Raw genomic sequence first — 18,292 nt, 5'->3', positions numbered from 1 at the left:
ATATATGTAGATATATATAAGTAGGTTTATATGTTTGTAAGCATGTATGTATGTAAAGCAGTGTGCCGCTTTTGCATCGAAAATTTAATTTCAATTGACTTTATTTGTCGCCTTGACTTTGATTTGACTTTTTTTCCTCGCTTATCGGGCTTGTCAAGTAAACGGAAAGCATGCAATGTAATTCACAAAAAAGCAACAAGCAACATACATATGTATACAGTATACTGTTATACATATTTTTAAACTCAATATCAAATTAAAAACCCCGCACGACAACAGTGAACAGTTACTGTGCTATTGGTGCTGGTTGCCGGATATTTAGTGACCGAATATTATTGATCATTTTAAAAATCGAAAGTGATCGTGAACTAGTGGATCATATGGACAGCTGGGTGTGTTTAGCAAACTAGGGTATGTAAGTGACGTGGAAACCAGGCATCACGTGTGGTGGTAGTGAATGTGAATAATACGTACAGCTACTGGAAATGCAATCAGTCAGTAGCACCACCATGATCGCAAACCTTACTTTCAGTAAACAGTCGGACAGAAATTATAGCAAGCGTAGTCCACATTAAACGATCGCGCGCGGCAACAATTTTCGACAAGTAGCAGTCGCTTTTTTCAATTTTGTTTATATTGGACATGAACGTGTATAAATGGTTGCATGTGCGTAACTTGAGATTTTGGTTTTCTCAACTCTGCTTGCGGCACTGCTCTGATAACCTGCTGCTTATTCAAAGAATGCTATCGATTTTTGCACCGAAAGCGAGAGTGAATTTACTCAGCACAATACACAATACAACTACTAACAAATTCAGTGCAAGTTGAATGCACGCTAAGTAGAACAATGTCCCTGATCGTCGAAATCAAGATCAATGTGACTTCGCTTCATGCACATGTTTGCATGCAATGGAATCATCGAGTGCATTTGTTGAAATTATTGTACGAGTGATCTCGTTTACTGACACTGTCCCAATTTCCGACAGCAATTCAAGGTTTTCTGATGGTCATTTAAAGGTCACAGACACCAAAACGTTGGCATTTTCAAAATCAAAACTCATTCGAGCACGTGAAAGTGTGTCAATGTTTTTGCCATTGCCTCGCCCGACCCTGATTTGTCAGGTGAAAAGAAACACTATACACTGAGAGACTGGCGTTATTTCAGTCGTTCGATTACCGGGTACCATTTTGAGTTCGCCCAGCCAATGAAAGAAAAATCATGCGAGCAATGTTTCAACCAGGCACTCAGAAGCAAAGAGATCATCACTACGTATTGTCGAAATACTTATTACAGCGGAGCCGTGAACAGATTGTCCGCAATAAATGCAACAACAGAAAATATTACGGAAATGTCGTGTTTCACCAGATTTTTGTGTAGTTATGAACACACCCTGCAAGAAAATGCACTCGTTTAAAAGTGGTCCGGTTCTGTTACTCTAAGAATGTAGTTATTTTATATCGCAATTCCTCAGAAAGATGTAACATCCTAAATATACTTTCCTTAGTTCGGAACTACATATGTATTAACAGAAGTCAAAATCTCACCAATAGTGGACTGGTTTGATTTATTAGGTCGTCACTAACCAAGTAGCATTACTCGCTATTTATATTCTTTTCTTTCATTATATCATGGAAGGAGCTATTTTATTTTCATATAAAATAATTATAGAGTTCAGGTTTGATAGATCTTCGAACTCAATGTCATAATCTCTTATATGTATGCCACAATATGTTCATCTTTTAAAATTTTCGTATAAAAGTCTGTCAAAATTAAAAAATATACGAAAATCATAAATAAGATTAGGATAGGTTTCCCTACTTAATTTCCAACAAGCACATGATGTACTCGTGTATGTTCCCACGCGGTACGTTGCTCCCCCAATGCCACAACGATCTATCGTCTCTGTCCGACCAATTCTTGTGGCCGCACGCACGAATGCACACACGCTTATACAAACAACGATCGCGCTGACCTGCTTCTCTACTGTGAGTGTAGTTCATTGACCCCCAAAAACCACTTTTCGGCGATCTCGCTGTGTAGTATAGCATGCCTGGTGTTTGGTGGTGCATACTGTTTATGTTGTTGTTGCTTCGCCCGTTGCTGCTAAGTGAAATGAAGGTGCATTGAACTTGGAGTCAATGAACTCTCGACAATAAGAACAACAAATACATGTGTACAGTTAATTTGACTTTATGCGAGAGGAAAGGTAGAGAAATGAAGAATTGAAACATATCAGTTAGGAGTGAAATTACACTCAGCTCTGGATAAGAGTGTCTTCGCTGATGTATTTCGGATTCACTAATGATTTCACTGTATCCTATCAATTGGTTATTAATATAATTACTTCTACTTGGTCAAAAATAGCATGTTTGATTACAAAATTTAGATACTGCTTTATACAAAGAGGAGAAAACATATCTTATGCACATAAATACGCCATAATAGGGTGAGAATTTTGTTAGTTGCTCTGTCGTAGCTTCACTGTACTGATATCCACAGAGACGTTCATAACATAAGTTTTAAGGTAATCAAACCTTATAACTGAGAAGTTATACTTAATATCAAAATTTTCGGGTTTCTGCCTACTCGACTTCTGATGGCTTGATGATAGAATACAGGTTTTGATACAAACTAAAGACGTTAAAGTTCAACGAAGTAGTAAATAGGTTTAATATATAAAGGTAGGTCCGTGAAAATTTGCTTAAAGCTTTAAACTAGAAATAAAGTTTTTTAGGTCGAACAATTATACAATATTGTTCACAGTTGGTAAACTTTACCAAAAAAATTGATAGCCACACGAAGTAGAAATTTTGCCTTCTCTCTAACATCCAGATTTGTGCTCTTCTTCGCTTATAAATATTTTTAAATTGTTTATAACAAAAATTTTTAAACTTTTTCTACCAGCTACGCAGCAATCGCGTGGCCGATGATGAACGGAATCACAAATATTCGGTTCCCAAAAAAATCCAAAATCAGCGCCGAAGAAAGAGCCAATGAATAGAAATGTATATTTTATCGAGCGTTGTTGTTGTACGCATAAACCATTTCACACTGACAAACGGTAAATTAGTAAATGTGTATGTAAAACATTTTGTATATAAATGCGTATACTTCATAAGGGAACAACAACAATGCCACTATACAAATAAGTTTATGATTTTATATAAACGGTGAAACGAAAGCTGTTTAAAGAAACTGGGTCATGGCGAGAAGAGAAAACTTGTTTGTCTTGCACACCGTGATTGATCGGACAAGATCGCTTGCACATGTTCATATGTATGTGTGTGATCTTTTGCGAGCGTGATTGTTTGTTCGGAATCCACTGCTCTACTTTTTAGTGGAATCGCTAACTTTTAAGTTTTCAACGTCTGTCTGTCTGTTTTGGCTAAACGACTGGATTTCACTTTCGCTTTTCGCATTTAACAGGAAGTCTAGTGGTTTTTTGTACCCAATTGTATAGGCGCCCAGCAATGAGCTGCAGGTGAAAATTATCTCTGCTCACAATGTGTTGGGCGTTGGTTTTGTCTGCTTCTTTTGCTTCCAAACAATTCACGTGGTGTCTCATGTGTATATTTGTTATTGGATTTTGTTGTATGTATTTTGGATAGAGATTGTACGAAATATTTATGTACATATGTATACATAACTATGTCAAATCAATGGGATCTCGGGAAATTTGGTATTAGAGGTTGTAGAATTCGTATTCGGAGTGCTTTTTCTTACAAATGTTCAAGATGTGTTTAAACTCGACTGTAATAAGAATATAGGAAGATATTACAAATGAATATTTACATACTAACTAAAGTAGCTAGAAATAAGTGAATTCGTTCAAATCACTACTGCCTACAGGGCGTTTATTCATATGCTCATTGTGTGAAGTAGCGTTATGACAATGTTTGTACCTATTTATACTAGCCTTTTATTGTTTATTGTTGATTTTTTTCGTTTTCTTTTTTCCTTTTGCTTATTGTTTTTGCCCCCGTCATGAAACTGCTTATACTTGACCTTCAAAGTGCGGTTTCGTTGGACGAATCGTCTCGGCAACAACAGCAGTGTATGAATGTACGATGACGCGCTTTATTGATATTATTGTTGTGATTTCTTACGCTTCGAGTTTACGTCTGACTTTACCTTTGATTTTAAACCTTGACGTCTACAGCAGTATACTCACGTACATATGTATTTATGGGTGTTTATTTTTTTTTGTTTAAATGTTTTTTGCATATTTTGTTTTATTGAAATTGTTGTTACTATGAGCTTACCGGCGTATCTGCTTCCGCAATATGGATGTATGGAGGCATGCAAATATACACAAATTGAAAAAATATATATGTAGATATGTATATGTGTGTATGTATGTATGTAGAGCAGCGATTTTTGTTTGACCCATTCGAAAATCTGTGAGTTGCTGATGAGCGCACTCTGATCGCCTGGTTGAAATAGTACAAAAAACTAATCAGCTTTGCCTTTCCATACACCGACTTAGCAGGTAAAGTAGTTTGCTTGAGCTGCAGCGCTGTGTGCATAGCTAAGGGGTATTCTTTTGATTTTTAGAGCCTGCCAACAGCAATAAGCTGAAAGCATAAAGACGCGCGCCTAGGAAGCGATTTGTAGAACGTCTGATTAGCATTGTTTAGAAGTTTCTGCGCCTCAATATGTAGCATGTGTGTATAGCTCTACTAATGCAGTTTCTTTAAAATAAATAATATTTTCTTTATTGCCTTGCTGCTAGTTAATCTAGCCGGGTTAGTTTAGCTCCGTTGCTATTCTATGCGATACAGGCAAACAGAAAAAGGTGGTGGACAACTAGTATCATAAAACATATTCACTAAAAATCAATAAAAAAAAACATACAACTCATGGCGAAAAACCTGCCCGTATTTCCATTTCAGTTTTTTTTTCAAAAACCTTGGAAAACCTTAAACAATTACCTTAAAGCAAGGCTAACACATCGCACGTTGTATTAAGCCCGCTAACGAACTGAGCAAGCAGTCAACCAACGAACCGTATGCTCCTCAATATGAAGCCGCAAAGAGGCGAACAACAAAAGCATTGCCACAGATACAGATATCGTTTTGTACATAAAATTGTGATTAAAAGCTGCATAAATGCACAAACTGTCTTGTCGTCAAGCGCCCTCAGAAACCAACCCACGAAGTCGACGCTGATAGGCCTTTGCCATAGCTGGACAACCAAGCGCCAAGCGTGGCTCATAAAGCCAAGCATGTACACTACTCTACTACTATAAATATACATTCATATAGTCGCGACGTCGTCATGTTGATAAGTGATTTCTTTAAGGTCAACCAGCAACGGCGAAGACGTCCAATGAGACGGTGTCAAGTTAATTTGCTTCACTATTTTTCGAAATGTTTATTTTTATTGCTATTATCTGTCGACTCTCGGTTGTTGACTGCAACGAACAAATTAAAGCAAACCGATGAAGTTCATGAAGCAACAGTTCATTCACAGAAATACATTACAAAATGTACAGTACTACTAGTACTATTAAATACACATGAACTGCAGTAGGCAGTCGCAGAACATTTCTGAGGTGCTTTGTAACTTTACTCACGACAGGCATGCCCGACGATGAGTGTTTATGATTGCATTGTAACCGTTGCATTCAGATTGCTTGGCCTTCAAAAGTTCGAATACCGCCATGCTGGTAAGCTAGTTCTCGTCTTAATATTCCGATTAAAGCAACTTTATAGTTTAGGGTTCGAAGTAACCAATTTTGTATTTAAAATCGTATGCTCATGGTCATGCATTTAAACCTTATTAATTTAGAGCAAATAAAAAATAGTATAACATTCGCGACGGTTTGAAAATTCTAGTTTTAATTTAAAAAATTTCTGTAAACTGTTGTTTATTTATTGAGCACTTAATTGCCAGTAGTAAATCAGTATCAGTTAAGAGTTAGGAAATTGTTCTAGGAAAATTTCTAATTGCCTGCTTTAGTTCATCCTACTGATTCCGAAAACTGACGCTTCGGAAGGCAAGGATTTTTGATTTTTTGTAATGTGTTCATATTCCAGTAAGATTTAATACTAGGGTTGATTCAACTATTTAAAAAAAATTATAAAATTTATTAAGCATAATATTGGTGTTACAGTCATTTCATATACATATAAACTGCAAACAGAAATTAGTCTCTCCGTCATTGGTAAAGTTATTTGAAGCTTTTACATATTTACGGATAAACTACAAAGTTTAAAGTTCATCATTAGTGTGTGTTGTTTATACTTTGCAGAGCTATTCATAAATTGTAGAAAATATACAGATCGTGAATTCACGTCATTCAAGTTTACCTGACTACTACTGCCCATCTTTCACTTTCGCTTTCAGCACATCTAGGAAGTGAAATACACGCATATGAACAGGCGATCATCACAAAAAAACAAGGCCCTTCCAAATTCCACTCCAAGCGTTTATTGCTTGGTGGCGCTTCCATTAGCATTGTGCGATGCCAGCAATTAGCGGCATTGGCAGCAACTACGTCAGCGGTTGGAACTGATTACCAACGCTCTTTTCTGTACCCCGAACGCGTGTGTCGGGTTTTCTGTGTCGCTTCAGCCACGCCGTCAAAAATTTTTGTTGCTATGCATACTGGTATGTACGCATGTATAATTTATGTATTTATATACATATGTGCGTGTATATTTGCCGCTGAGGGTAACACCGTCACGGTACATGATCGTGTATATTCGGCTATGTCGATTTTTGGTTGACCCACTTTCCGAGTTAAGTTGATTTTTCTTTTCGAATTCCGTCGCTCCAACTTTTGCTGAGCGCCCAAAAGATTTTGATGACGTTTTTGATGGTCGAAAGTTTTTTGTATGGCGACTTGTAAACGGCGGAGGTGTGAAATCGTGTATTATCATACATTATAAGTTTGCGGAATTTTAGGTTTTTACTTGATTGAAGTATAAAATGTTTAAATAAATAAACATTTAAAATATTGCCTACATTTTTTTAAATTCTCTACGTAGGTAGATATGGTATTCTTTTTATATACATAGGTGAGCAGTATAATCCACAATTTTCACTTGTGCTCGCGTTAAAAGTTTTTTGTGTGAGATTTTAATTTGCAATGCAATTTCATGTATCCACCGTATAAAGTTGCTGACATTCAATTAATATAATTGAAGTGTCCGCTGCTGGTGTGTGTGTAGCACCACATGTCGCCGTGTGTACGTGAAACTGCAGCTTATAGGCTGGAACAAAAAATTAATATTAAACTTGGAAAACAATGCGAGGAAGACAGACGCAGCAAGCGGCAAAAGCCAAACACAAAGTTGCTGTATTTAAGCTTTTTCATTACATTTTCCATTTTGTTCACAAGCATTTCATCCACTCACTGACTGACCACTTATGCGACTTTTACTTTTTCGATCCTTTTATCCGCAGACACCAGCACGGCGTTGAGCAATGTGAGCGTGTCCATACCGTCAGCCGTTAAACGTGGCGATAACGCCATCTTAATCTGCAATTACAACCTGGAATATGACAATCTATATACAGTTAAATGGTATCGTGGACGTCGAGAGTTTTATCGCTACACGCCGAAGGAGAATCCAGCGTTGAAGATATTTCCGGCGAGTGGCGGATATACGGTTGACGTAAGTATAAAGAACAGAACTATATTGCAGTTCTACATACATGTATGAGTGAAAATAAAACAAACAAAAATATAGTAATTAAGAAAGGAAACATGGTCAATGATCAGGGATTGGTCAACAAACAATTGTAGGAATTGCCACACTTGCTCAATCCGAAAATTAATTTTCTCTTAGCACGCCTTTTTATAAAAAAAAAATTAAAGAGGGTTACTAGCAAATTTTTTTTGATTTATTTCGGCGACTTATTTATTTCCAGTTTTTGGCCTTGAGCGAGTTAATTTTTTTTATTATAACACTACTTTCTCCCTTTCTTTGTATCCCCACTGCACTTGCTCGCAATTAATTTAAAATTTTTCGATGCAACAGCAGTAAACATTAAAGCTGAAAATAAGTCAGCATTGTTGAGGAAATTCTCCTTTTTCCTCCCATTTGTATTTCCTCATGCATTCGCGTTCCTTGTTGCATGGAGCCGTCCGGCCAGGAGCCGTTTCATTAAGAATTTTTAGCGCGTGCCGCAGAATTTCAACTTTAATTACGCTGACACGTCGAAAGGCGGTTTGTGGCTTAAAGTTATGCTGTGCCCGAGTATATCGTCGATGCAATGGATTTACTATAAATTTGAAATTTAATATTTCACTTTAATTACAATGTTTGCATATTATTCGACAGTTTTTTAACTGATCTTTAGATTATAGATATACGCAATACATTAAATACATTGCATACAAACGATAAATATATTGAGTGTAGCAGCGATGACAGTGTTGATTGTTTCCCTTTTGTTAGTTCGGCCAACAGCCCTCGAGCGCCAAAGACATATTTATGCAAGCTTGTGGACTCATTAAAATTGCATGTTAGTTGCTGCACACTCCGAAACCACATGCAAGGCAAACGAGTGCTGGTAATGTGCCATTTAACGTCCGTTCATACACTTGCACTGACAAGCATACTCCTATACATATGTGCATATGACTGTAAGTAAGTAAGCACTTGTATGCAATACTAGGGTAAGCAATTGCTGCATATGATATACTATGTACATATTTGAGCACATAAATAAATATTTGTATGTGTTTGTATATATTTTTTACTCTTTATATTTATATAATAGTGTATGCACACAATTAAAAGAAACCAAAATTTATTAATGTCATGCACAGCGGGTTCAAGACGTGCTTATTGAAAATTCCCTTGTCACTGAAAAATGCACTCAAGGGTAAAATCAAAATATACGTAAATATATAAATACAATATGGAAAGAACAGCTGTAGTGCCGGAGGTGACATAGTCTGTGATCTTGGGCAGAAACAGTATGTACCCTGCAGGAAGACGTTGTGAATCCGAACAACTTGGGTCATAGTAACTTTTGCCTTTCTCATATAAACACCGACAACTCATCATGTTGGTTTCGAGAGACTTGGTTTAAAGTTTCCTACAGGGATGTTGAATATAAAGAAACAATTTATTCACAACATCATGCAACATTTGAGTAATTAAGCATTACATGTATGTATGTATATACACTTGTTATTTATATCGAAATTATTGCAGAAAACATCAATTTCCTGGGATGTAATTACAAAGAAACTTATTTCAGCATGCGAGAATTACTGGAGCATATTTCATTGCAGATTACATTTTATGTGTAGTGGATATTGTTCGACATTTTCAAGTTAATATCGAATTTTTTAAATTTTACTGAATAGAATAATGAATTTGGTTGTTTAAAAACTTTCCCATTAGAATAATCAAAATCAAGTTGATTTGTTGTATAAATTTATAATTAAGAAACCAATAATAAAATATAGTTGATTTGTATTTCTAAGCTATAAAAGTAGAAAATCTAAACAGTTTTCCTTATACATTTGCAGTTGGCCGAATCGAACGCCACACATGTTTTTATCAGAAATCCCACGTCTGGCAAATATACTTGCGAGGTTTCAGCCGACGCGCCAGCTTTCGACACATTTTTTGTGTCTGGCGAAATGGAAGTTGTAGGTAAGTTATTAAGGCAAACAGATATTACAAATGTTAATATGTTATTTTTATTTTAATGGAATTAGAGATCATAATGCAAAACATCACCTGTATTTCTTTATTTGTAGAATTACCGACACAACGTCCGGTTATAACAGGGGTTCATTCTCGTTATCGACTCGGTGACAACATCAATGGCAACTGTTCATCCGACTTCTCAAAACCGGCGGCAAATCTAACTTGGTGGATCAATGATATGCAGGTGAGAGATATATACCTTTTATGATGCGTGTTTCTTTTTGAAGCTTTCTCATATGTCCCACGAAAACACTACATTATGTTATGCTGTTGACATTTGTAGATGCTGAACGTTTTTACTCATATTAGCAAAATATTCGAAAAATGTTATTTCCATGGAAAGTTAGTAATTTTGTGGCATTAAAAGTGAGTCAGCACATTTGCATATTCATAATGTCTGATGTGTGACATTCAATTACTTCGATATTACTATATTTTTTTGCATCTTGTTTGCTGCCGCTGCTACACATTTTCATTAAAGTGTCGCATAAATCAAATCAGAGACGAAAAAATGATGAATTTGCTGCACTCGTGCTTTTCACACCCCGCGGCTTCTGCATTCCTCAGCCACACTCCCAGTGTGCCTGAACGACGACTCTCAGCTATGGCAGTGGCGGCATTGAAACAGCTTAGAGCCAATCAAATTTCACTTGGCATGGTTGTAACGACACTCGACTGACGATGGCAGCGCTGAAGGACATCTTAGGGGAAGAGAGCAAACTCCAAAAAATATTCTTAATGAATGTTCCACTTACGAATTGCTTCCAAACAGCAGCTCACTTCCACTCCTTGAGCAACTACAGCCCGTAAATTGTAGCGAATGTCCGAAAAAAATCAATTTGAAATCAATATTGGCTAAAAGTCATTTTACCGAAATGGACAGCAACTGCCAGCCAACTACTAACAGCATTCCGCACGTCAAACAAATCTTGTGCAACAACAAAAACAACAACAATCGAAGTAAAATTGCTAAAGCAAAACAGAAAAACCTTGAAATATTGTTGCTAAAACCCAAATGTACAACCGAAAACGAATAGAAATAAAATGCGGAAAATACCAAAACTCTACGAACAGATTTATGAAATGTCGAAGAAAATGAAATGCCAACACAGCCGCAAGCCGTACTCGCCACTCGAGGGGAGGTTGAGAAGGCGTGGGCTGAACGCGTGTCGCCTGAGTTCTCGGCTGTGGTGTCAACGCGCCGAAAGTGACATATGCTTGCAGTCTTGCCAAAGCTGCTGGGTTGCCGGTGGCTTGTTACCCTAAACACACCTACGTCATTTCAAATAACTTCACCGCAAGACATTATGCCTTTTATTCCATTTTTCTCTGGCTTTCTAAATTTCCTGCAACATTTTTGCTTTGTTTCTTGAGAATTTTTCATTTAATAGTGAGCTGTAGTTGCTTTTCGGTAAATAAAGAACTCAGTTTTTCTAGCGTCAATTTGATAGCTCCAGGGGAGCATATAACAACCTCGAACAATTTAAAATTGATTAAAAATCATGACTAGCTTTTTGACATGCAATTTACACACACGGGTGTAAAAATAAATAATTACTTTCGTTTAGCTTTGAAATCGCCTGTAAATGGCAAGCTGCTTCCTTGGAAATATTGCTCACTAAATAAATTTTAAAGATTTTTAACTAAATTATTTGACCCAAAACAATATTAGCCGCTGCTGGCGTCGGCAAACATCAGAAATTTATTTGTGAGAACGCATTTTAGCAGAACGTACGAAGGAGATGCCATGTGGCGGGTGGCAAGCTCGATACTAATGCTGTGCAGTGAAATGAAATGAAAGTTTATTGATTTATGCATTTGTTGGCAAACTCAAATTGAAAATTTCAGCTTTTACTGCGTCAACGCCGCAAATTTTTATTATTACAATTTTTTTGCTCCAAACTACTTCAACTAAATTATTTTTTTGTGAACCACACTTGAGCGCGGCGGAAGTTGCACTCGAACGCTCAGTGGTAACGGCAACTTGTAATGCAGGTACCTGTAGCCACTTGAGCGCTGATTGCGATTTCTGTTTTCACTTCCGTGTTACGACGACGACGACGACGCCGACGCCAACTTTGGCTGGCTGACTCTCTCAACCTCTCCCTCCAGTGCGACAACTCTTGACAAACTTTTCTGCGTTCCAACCAAGAAAATGTGTAGTTATACCACACGCACACACACACACACACACCCATATTTATAGCAACTTCACTCGCTATGCACACGCATACATACGCACATTTATGTATGTATAGTCGCATATAGTACAAGCAGCGCACAATAGTTTGCGTAGTGAATGCAGAAATTCTCAACTTTACGACTTTGCTCGCAAATCAACAGAAAATTCGTTCATTTCTGGTTTTTTATTAGAATTCCTTGCTTTTTTGTGACTTTGCCAAGTGTCACTTGCTCACAAACATGCACGAGCAAACTGACTTCAACACCAACACACACACACTCATACATACGCACGCACATTTTAGCTCTCGTATAAATGCGGGTTCATGCAGGCGTTTGCATCGTCGTGTTGAGTTGTCGAGTAGTCGAAATTACATCGCATTAGGTGGGCGTCATTCTTTCGGAACTAAGCTGCGAATAAATGGGTGGAAATTACATAACCTGCCAGGTCGTATATGTGACAAAGTTGTTTTTGAGTGGCGCGCTCGGAATAGATGTGCTTGATTTAAAGCTGCATCGGGTGTAAAATTTGTGTTGTAATTTCCCTCTCTGCCGAAAAGCTTTCAAATTTAACGAACAAACTCAAGAACTTACTTCGAAGGCGTGAGGAGTAGTGCTTTGATTATTTTGACAGTATTTTACAGAAATTTACTTAAATTTAATTTTTTATTTTCAATATGCTATTTCTTTACTTATTTTTAAGGTGCCACCACATTCAGTACGAAAATTCGGCATTCAACGTCATTTTACGGAGAATTTGGAATCGGCGATAGTGGAAATAAATTTTTTGGCCACATTGCAACATTTCATCAAGGGACGCCTAAAGGTATTGTTGGGCCATATTTAGAAAGTTTTGTGTATAATATTTATGTTTTCTTAATTTTTATTTGTTTTGCACAGTTAAAATGCTCTGCTCGCATTTACGATATTTATGTGCAGGAAGCTGAGAAGCTTATCGAGGAAGATCGTCCGCGCATCTTGGCCTCGGGCCGTTCGCCAGAGCTGAATATGTATCCATTTGATCACTTATCGGATACAGAAGGTTTCGATGAGCATAATGAACTGTACTTGACACATTATAACAGTAAGTAAAGGCTATGCTCATTTTCTTGTTTTAACACCTTTAAGATGTATATTATATATTATTGTCTTCTTTTAAACCCATTGTGAAATTGAAGATGAAAACCTTAGCTAAATTTATTTATTTGAAACACTTCTTCAAATTTATGACTCTGCTGCGCTTCGTATAACTACATTAAAGCCAAAGCATATTAAGATAAATTATATTTAAATAGTTTCTTGAGGTATATAAAATATCAGTTAAATACATTTATACACGGCAGTTGATTTCGATTAATGACCATTTTTACCTATGAGGGGGGGATATCTCACAAAATGCGTAGCGTGGTTTCTCCGAATACAGTAATTTCCGGACCTATTTAAATGGCCATAATAATTCAAAGCACAAGGCAATTTCCTTTGTCATAAAAATTTTCCAGCAAATTGTGATCGAATATTAACGCGACGTTACCATCGATATACATACTAAAAGTAGACAATCAGCTATCTGTTTAACAGCAACGACTGACATCTACCAATTTATGTGTGTACATTTTGAAAATCATTCATTGCGAAAATGCATAAAACTATGCGTAAACAAGACTAATGAGTCGAAAAGGATACAAGTGGAGACTGGTTAAATTTGAGCGCGGTACAGAGGTTTTGTGGGGGAAATGTTGTGGCAGTAAATTTGTATAAAATATATAGAGCTCTGTAGGGCTAACAGAGGCAGGGGATAGGGTATTTAGATGTACAACGACGAAACAGAAGGAAGAAAAATGGGAGGATGTGTTGGCGGATGAGCGAAAGCAAATGTTGCTTTTATTTCTAATGCCTTTCGAAATGTTCGTATTATGCTGTGGACTAGGTTTTGTTACAGCTACAGCATGTTGTTGCTATTGCCGGTAGAGGATATGAGACATTAAAAATCATCTTGATTAATAACCCAGCGTTAGTCAAGCATAATATTGTCTAAATGAACGCAAATGCGCAAACATTCGAATGCCACGAATAGCCATGTAGCAACTATGTAGCATTATTAGCTTCGTTGTGTGGCAGCTACGGAGGAAGTTGGAGTCCATGTATACAAACAACATAATGATACGTAAAATGATGTTTAATAGACAAAAGGCAGCTGAGCTCCAGCAGCGGCGAAAATCAGTACAAAAGAAACAAATGACTGCTGATGAGGGATGTTAACGGTGAGGAGATGAAAGTATGAGGAGTGAGCAAATATGAAACGTATGAATGGTACATATAAGTGTATTTGTTTAAGTAACTTTGCGGAATCCCTATGGGAAAAACTTAAAATCAATGAAGTTAGATGAACTTTTTGTGCTGAAGTGGGACAGTTTTTTTAAAAAATGGTGACAGTAAAGCTGTAACATAATTTAGTCTAATAACACTCTACTGCCGACGACGAACTGTCTGGAATGTCTGCCGAGCGGATGATTTATAGAGAGATCCTTTTCGAATCGGTGACTCATAATACGAGTCATATATTCAGTTATGAGAAAGTAAATAAAAAATGGAATATTTTGAACTAAGATTTTAGGTTTTCTAATTTAACTTTCTAACCTGTGCGTTTCCTACAGGGCTTATACATCTAGAGGTTATACTATGGCTGGATTATCAATCTTCCGAGCTATTACTATACCCAAATGCAATAAAAATACGAAACTGGTCTTACACATACATTTATAAGCAATCATGCATGTTGAATACACACATGTACTATTTGCATAGTATCAGCCGCCCATCCCGCCGGCATCATGCCTTCCACTAAAAGGGAAGAAGAAAATCCCATAAAATCTTTTGCCTGATTGTTTTGTAACTGACACGCAACGCTCAGGAATATGAATGAAAACAGAGCTGCCACATCTATACGTGTATATGTATTCACCGTTTGCTGTTCTCCGAATTAAAGGAGATATTCAGAATGCGAACACCATTACATTGATTAAGTGCCAAGCATTAAATCAAAGTTAGTGAAAAATTTGCTAAAGCACAAATGAATGGCGGTCGCCAAATGGTGTACGGCAGCCAAAGATGGCGATCAAACAAAAGCACGAAGAGAGAGACGTGGAAATAAACGAGAAAGTGAAAAAAGTGTATTTTTACACGGAGGAAAATTTCGCGATTAACCAGAACTCGAAGAAATGTTTAAACTTTCCCACTGAAAACTAAACCGTTTGCATATATAAACTTTAGTTCGAAAAAACCGAGCTTGATCTATAAGCAATACAACATCTTGCTGGAAATATAATAATAATTTTAAAGTAATCATCAAGGGAAAGAAGTTAACACTAAGTAGACTAGTTATTGCTGAAACTATAGATTTTACTCAAGTTAAGAAACTGAGGCTAATATCCGGCTGTGTATTAATACCGTTATATGTACTATACGTTAATACAGAGAATTAGCTTCTGCTTACCCGACATGCACACCAGCGACGTAATGAGTGGAAATCGAATTTTCCAACATGCATAAGTCATGGAAACCACCAATCTTTGTAATTAAGTAAGCTATATGTAGTAAGTGTATAAACTATACTGTTAAATAAACGTACATATATATAGGTATGTATGTATTTATGTGTATTTGTATCGTGTTACGAATGCATAAGTTAGCTCAGTATTAAATGCTTAACGCTGAGCTTTCGCAATTAATTCAAAGATTAATACCACCAAGGGGAGTAATTTCGCATCTCGGTAGGTACATTCTCAGCGATAAACACATGCTTACACGTTTGTGTGCAGCAGCCATGTTATACGGTTTACATATGGCGGCGGTATAAGCGTATTACCAGTCCCAACTAACCGAAAGCTTGACTTATTGATGCGAATGTACAAATATTCCCAGTTATATTATTGATACCTACATGCTATAGAACTCGATTGAGCGCAGGAAATGGGAAGTAACTGAAATAGGATAGAATTCCAAATAATGGTGGATATGTGAGGTTAACTCAGTTTCCCTAATATCTATATGTTGATTATAGTGTTTAACCCAACTAGGATTTTTTATTTCCAAGTGATAGACTCACTAGGCTCTAGAACTATTATTAATTTCCTCGAAATTTGCTTTTGTAGATTCCTAATCTTTAAAAATCAACGTTTTGTTCTAAATTAGTTAAAATTCTATATTTTTCAAATTCAAATGTCACATTTATTAATTTTAAAAATATTTATTTTTTTTTTAATTGCTTTCTTTTAGATCATCCCTCAGCAGGAACGGGTAGAATGAAGATTCCATGTGAGTCGCAGCTTCTCAAAGTGGTCGTTGCCTCTCTGCTTATCACCGCAGTCAATAGCCTTTTCAAACCCACAATTGAAGCGATTGTTCATGCAGCTGAAGGAAGTTATTTGCAGATTACAAGAACAAGCGCCGAGAATGCCACCGAAAACCAAATTGGTTTGCAGCACTGCCAAAAAAGCACAGCAGAAATGCATTTAAAAATGAAATGTGTCAAACAGAGTGAAGCAACACTGCGGCGAATGGCGCTTAAAACGCGGTGATAAGTGACAGTAAAAGCATGAAAAATATTAGTTACAAATATACATAAGCAACGATAAAAAATATATTTAATAACTTAAACGAAAAGTAAGAAAGTATTATTACTAATATAAGAAAAACTTAAAATAAGCTAATTAAACAAACATATAAACACGATATTAAAGTGAGCAGCTCATAATCATCATCATCATCATTCGTACATACCAATCAAATTGAATCACATAATCAGCATACATAGTAATTGACATATACCAAGCATACCCAAACACTGAAATAAAAATTAAGCGGACGATCAAGGAGATCTTTAATAATAGTGAAACAAACGCTTAGCTAAGAATTATACTGTAAGTAGTACTTTACTTTTCATTTATTATACTTTTATTTCTGATTTATTTGCATATTATTTTTAACCAACTATTTACTGTTATTATTTGAAGTGTCTGCGCCATTTGTTCTGAATTAGAAGACCTATTTTACCCTTTAAAGTTGAAAATTATCAATTTATTTCTTATAATTTTTGTGACTGATGCTGTAGAACAATTATTTAGAAATTATTATTTCCCGTAAAATGTGATTTTGTTAATTTTTTAAGAGAATTCGTTTAAAACTCCTTTCACACACTTTAAGTTTTACTTTGTCTCGATTTTCCCATCTCATACTTCCTTCCGATTTTCACTACCCTTACTTTCTTTTCGTTTGTTTTCCAAGAAATCGATGATTCGACGTATGCTAGATTTTATATTTCAAAGAGAAAAAATCGATTTAAGCTCTTTAATTATTTCTTAGCGATAGTTGTTAGAAGTGAAAGTAATGTAATATTTAAACGAATTGATAAAATAAAATAAACATTGTTTTCGTTTCATTTACAGTCTTTAAATGGAACAATGGTTAGCATTTTTATTGCTATATAATATTTACATATACATATTCATTTTATATTTCATCTAGAAAAACTTTCTTTATCCATAAGTTAGCGGCAGTTTACTTTGAATACATTTATTAGAAAATCGTTTCAAAATTTTTTTTCTGAACTTATCTCTCTTTGAAATGCTCTATATGTACGTTCACATATGTATGTTGGTATACCTGCAAACCAATTTAAGCACCTTCCTTTTCATTGCCTTCTTTGTTTTCAAATGGCCTTTCAACATAAATATATTCACCAGTGCTGTCTGTATTTCTCCAAACGGCAAACTAACTGTTTTGTCTACTATTTGGACGACAGTGCAAAACTAGAAAATCACAGTACGAAATCGAAAATTTCTCGAAATGCAATTAAAGGGGTTATATTCCACAAGAACACCGAATGAGAAAATTTCATAGTAGCAAGAGACAAATGTATCTTTTGTAGGTTTATTTTTCAAATATGTATAGTAATGCCTTCTGAGAGAAAACGCACAGGCCCAAAGATTTGTAAAAATATTTACAACTTCGTTTAGGCATTGCAAAAATCGGTAATTGATTCCAGTTCGAACTGTTGCAATTTTTGTACTCGGATGTCCGCACTCTTGTCTGCACACATACCAATAAATATAGCTATATGTGTGTGTGTGATGATAATTATGTTAAAAAAATTGTTATGACTTTTTCAATTTTATTTTTCGGATTTGTTGTACAACAAATCATTTACTAATTGCTCTTTTCTTCGTCCATTTTTCGCAGCTGTATTTGCAGAACAATGAAAACCAAAACAAAACAGCAATTTCATTCCGAATAGAAACGAAACAAATGCTCAGTTCCCAAGCTCTACTCTGCCTATACTCCTTTGGAAGTCTCTGCACACATACATACATATGTATGTATTTGCAAAATATCTGTGTGTCTGTACTATTGTTAAGTTCGTACTTGTGCCGCTCCG

The 18,292-nt window shown here is 36.0% G+C and overlaps 1 protein-coding gene across 9 annotated transcripts in view; it reads left to right on the top strand.

The window, feature by feature from the left end:
* LOC105211486 (uncharacterized) overlaps nucleotides 1-16,579 on the top strand; it is a 186,469-nt gene extending 169,890 nt beyond the window's left edge. For all 9 annotated transcript variants that reach the window (XM_054228231.1, XM_054228237.1, XM_054228232.1 and 6 more), the window contains 6 exons: nucleotides 7,412-7,623; nucleotides 9,495-9,621; nucleotides 9,729-9,862; nucleotides 12,563-12,685; nucleotides 12,760-12,943; nucleotides 16,135-16,579. In XM_054228231.1, coding sequence (XP_054084206.1) covers nucleotides 7,412-7,623; nucleotides 9,495-9,621; nucleotides 9,729-9,862; nucleotides 12,563-12,685; nucleotides 12,760-12,943; nucleotides 16,135-16,436 — 1,082 coding nt within the window. In that variant the 3' untranslated portion in view covers nucleotides 16,437-16,579. The remainder of the gene's footprint in view (nucleotides 1-7,411; nucleotides 7,624-9,494; nucleotides 9,622-9,728; nucleotides 9,863-12,562; nucleotides 12,686-12,759; nucleotides 12,944-16,134) is intronic.
* Nucleotides 16,580-18,292: the final 1,713 nt, after the last annotated feature.

This window comes from Zeugodacus cucurbitae, chromosome 3 (assembly GCF_028554725.1).
Source record: "Zeugodacus cucurbitae isolate PBARC_wt_2022May chromosome 3, idZeuCucr1.2, whole genome shotgun sequence".
Taxonomy (NCBI): domain Eukaryota; kingdom Metazoa; phylum Arthropoda; class Insecta; order Diptera; family Tephritidae; genus Zeugodacus; species Zeugodacus cucurbitae.
Note: the sequence above shows the minus strand (reverse complement) of the source record. Positions and strands in the feature narration are given on the sequence as shown.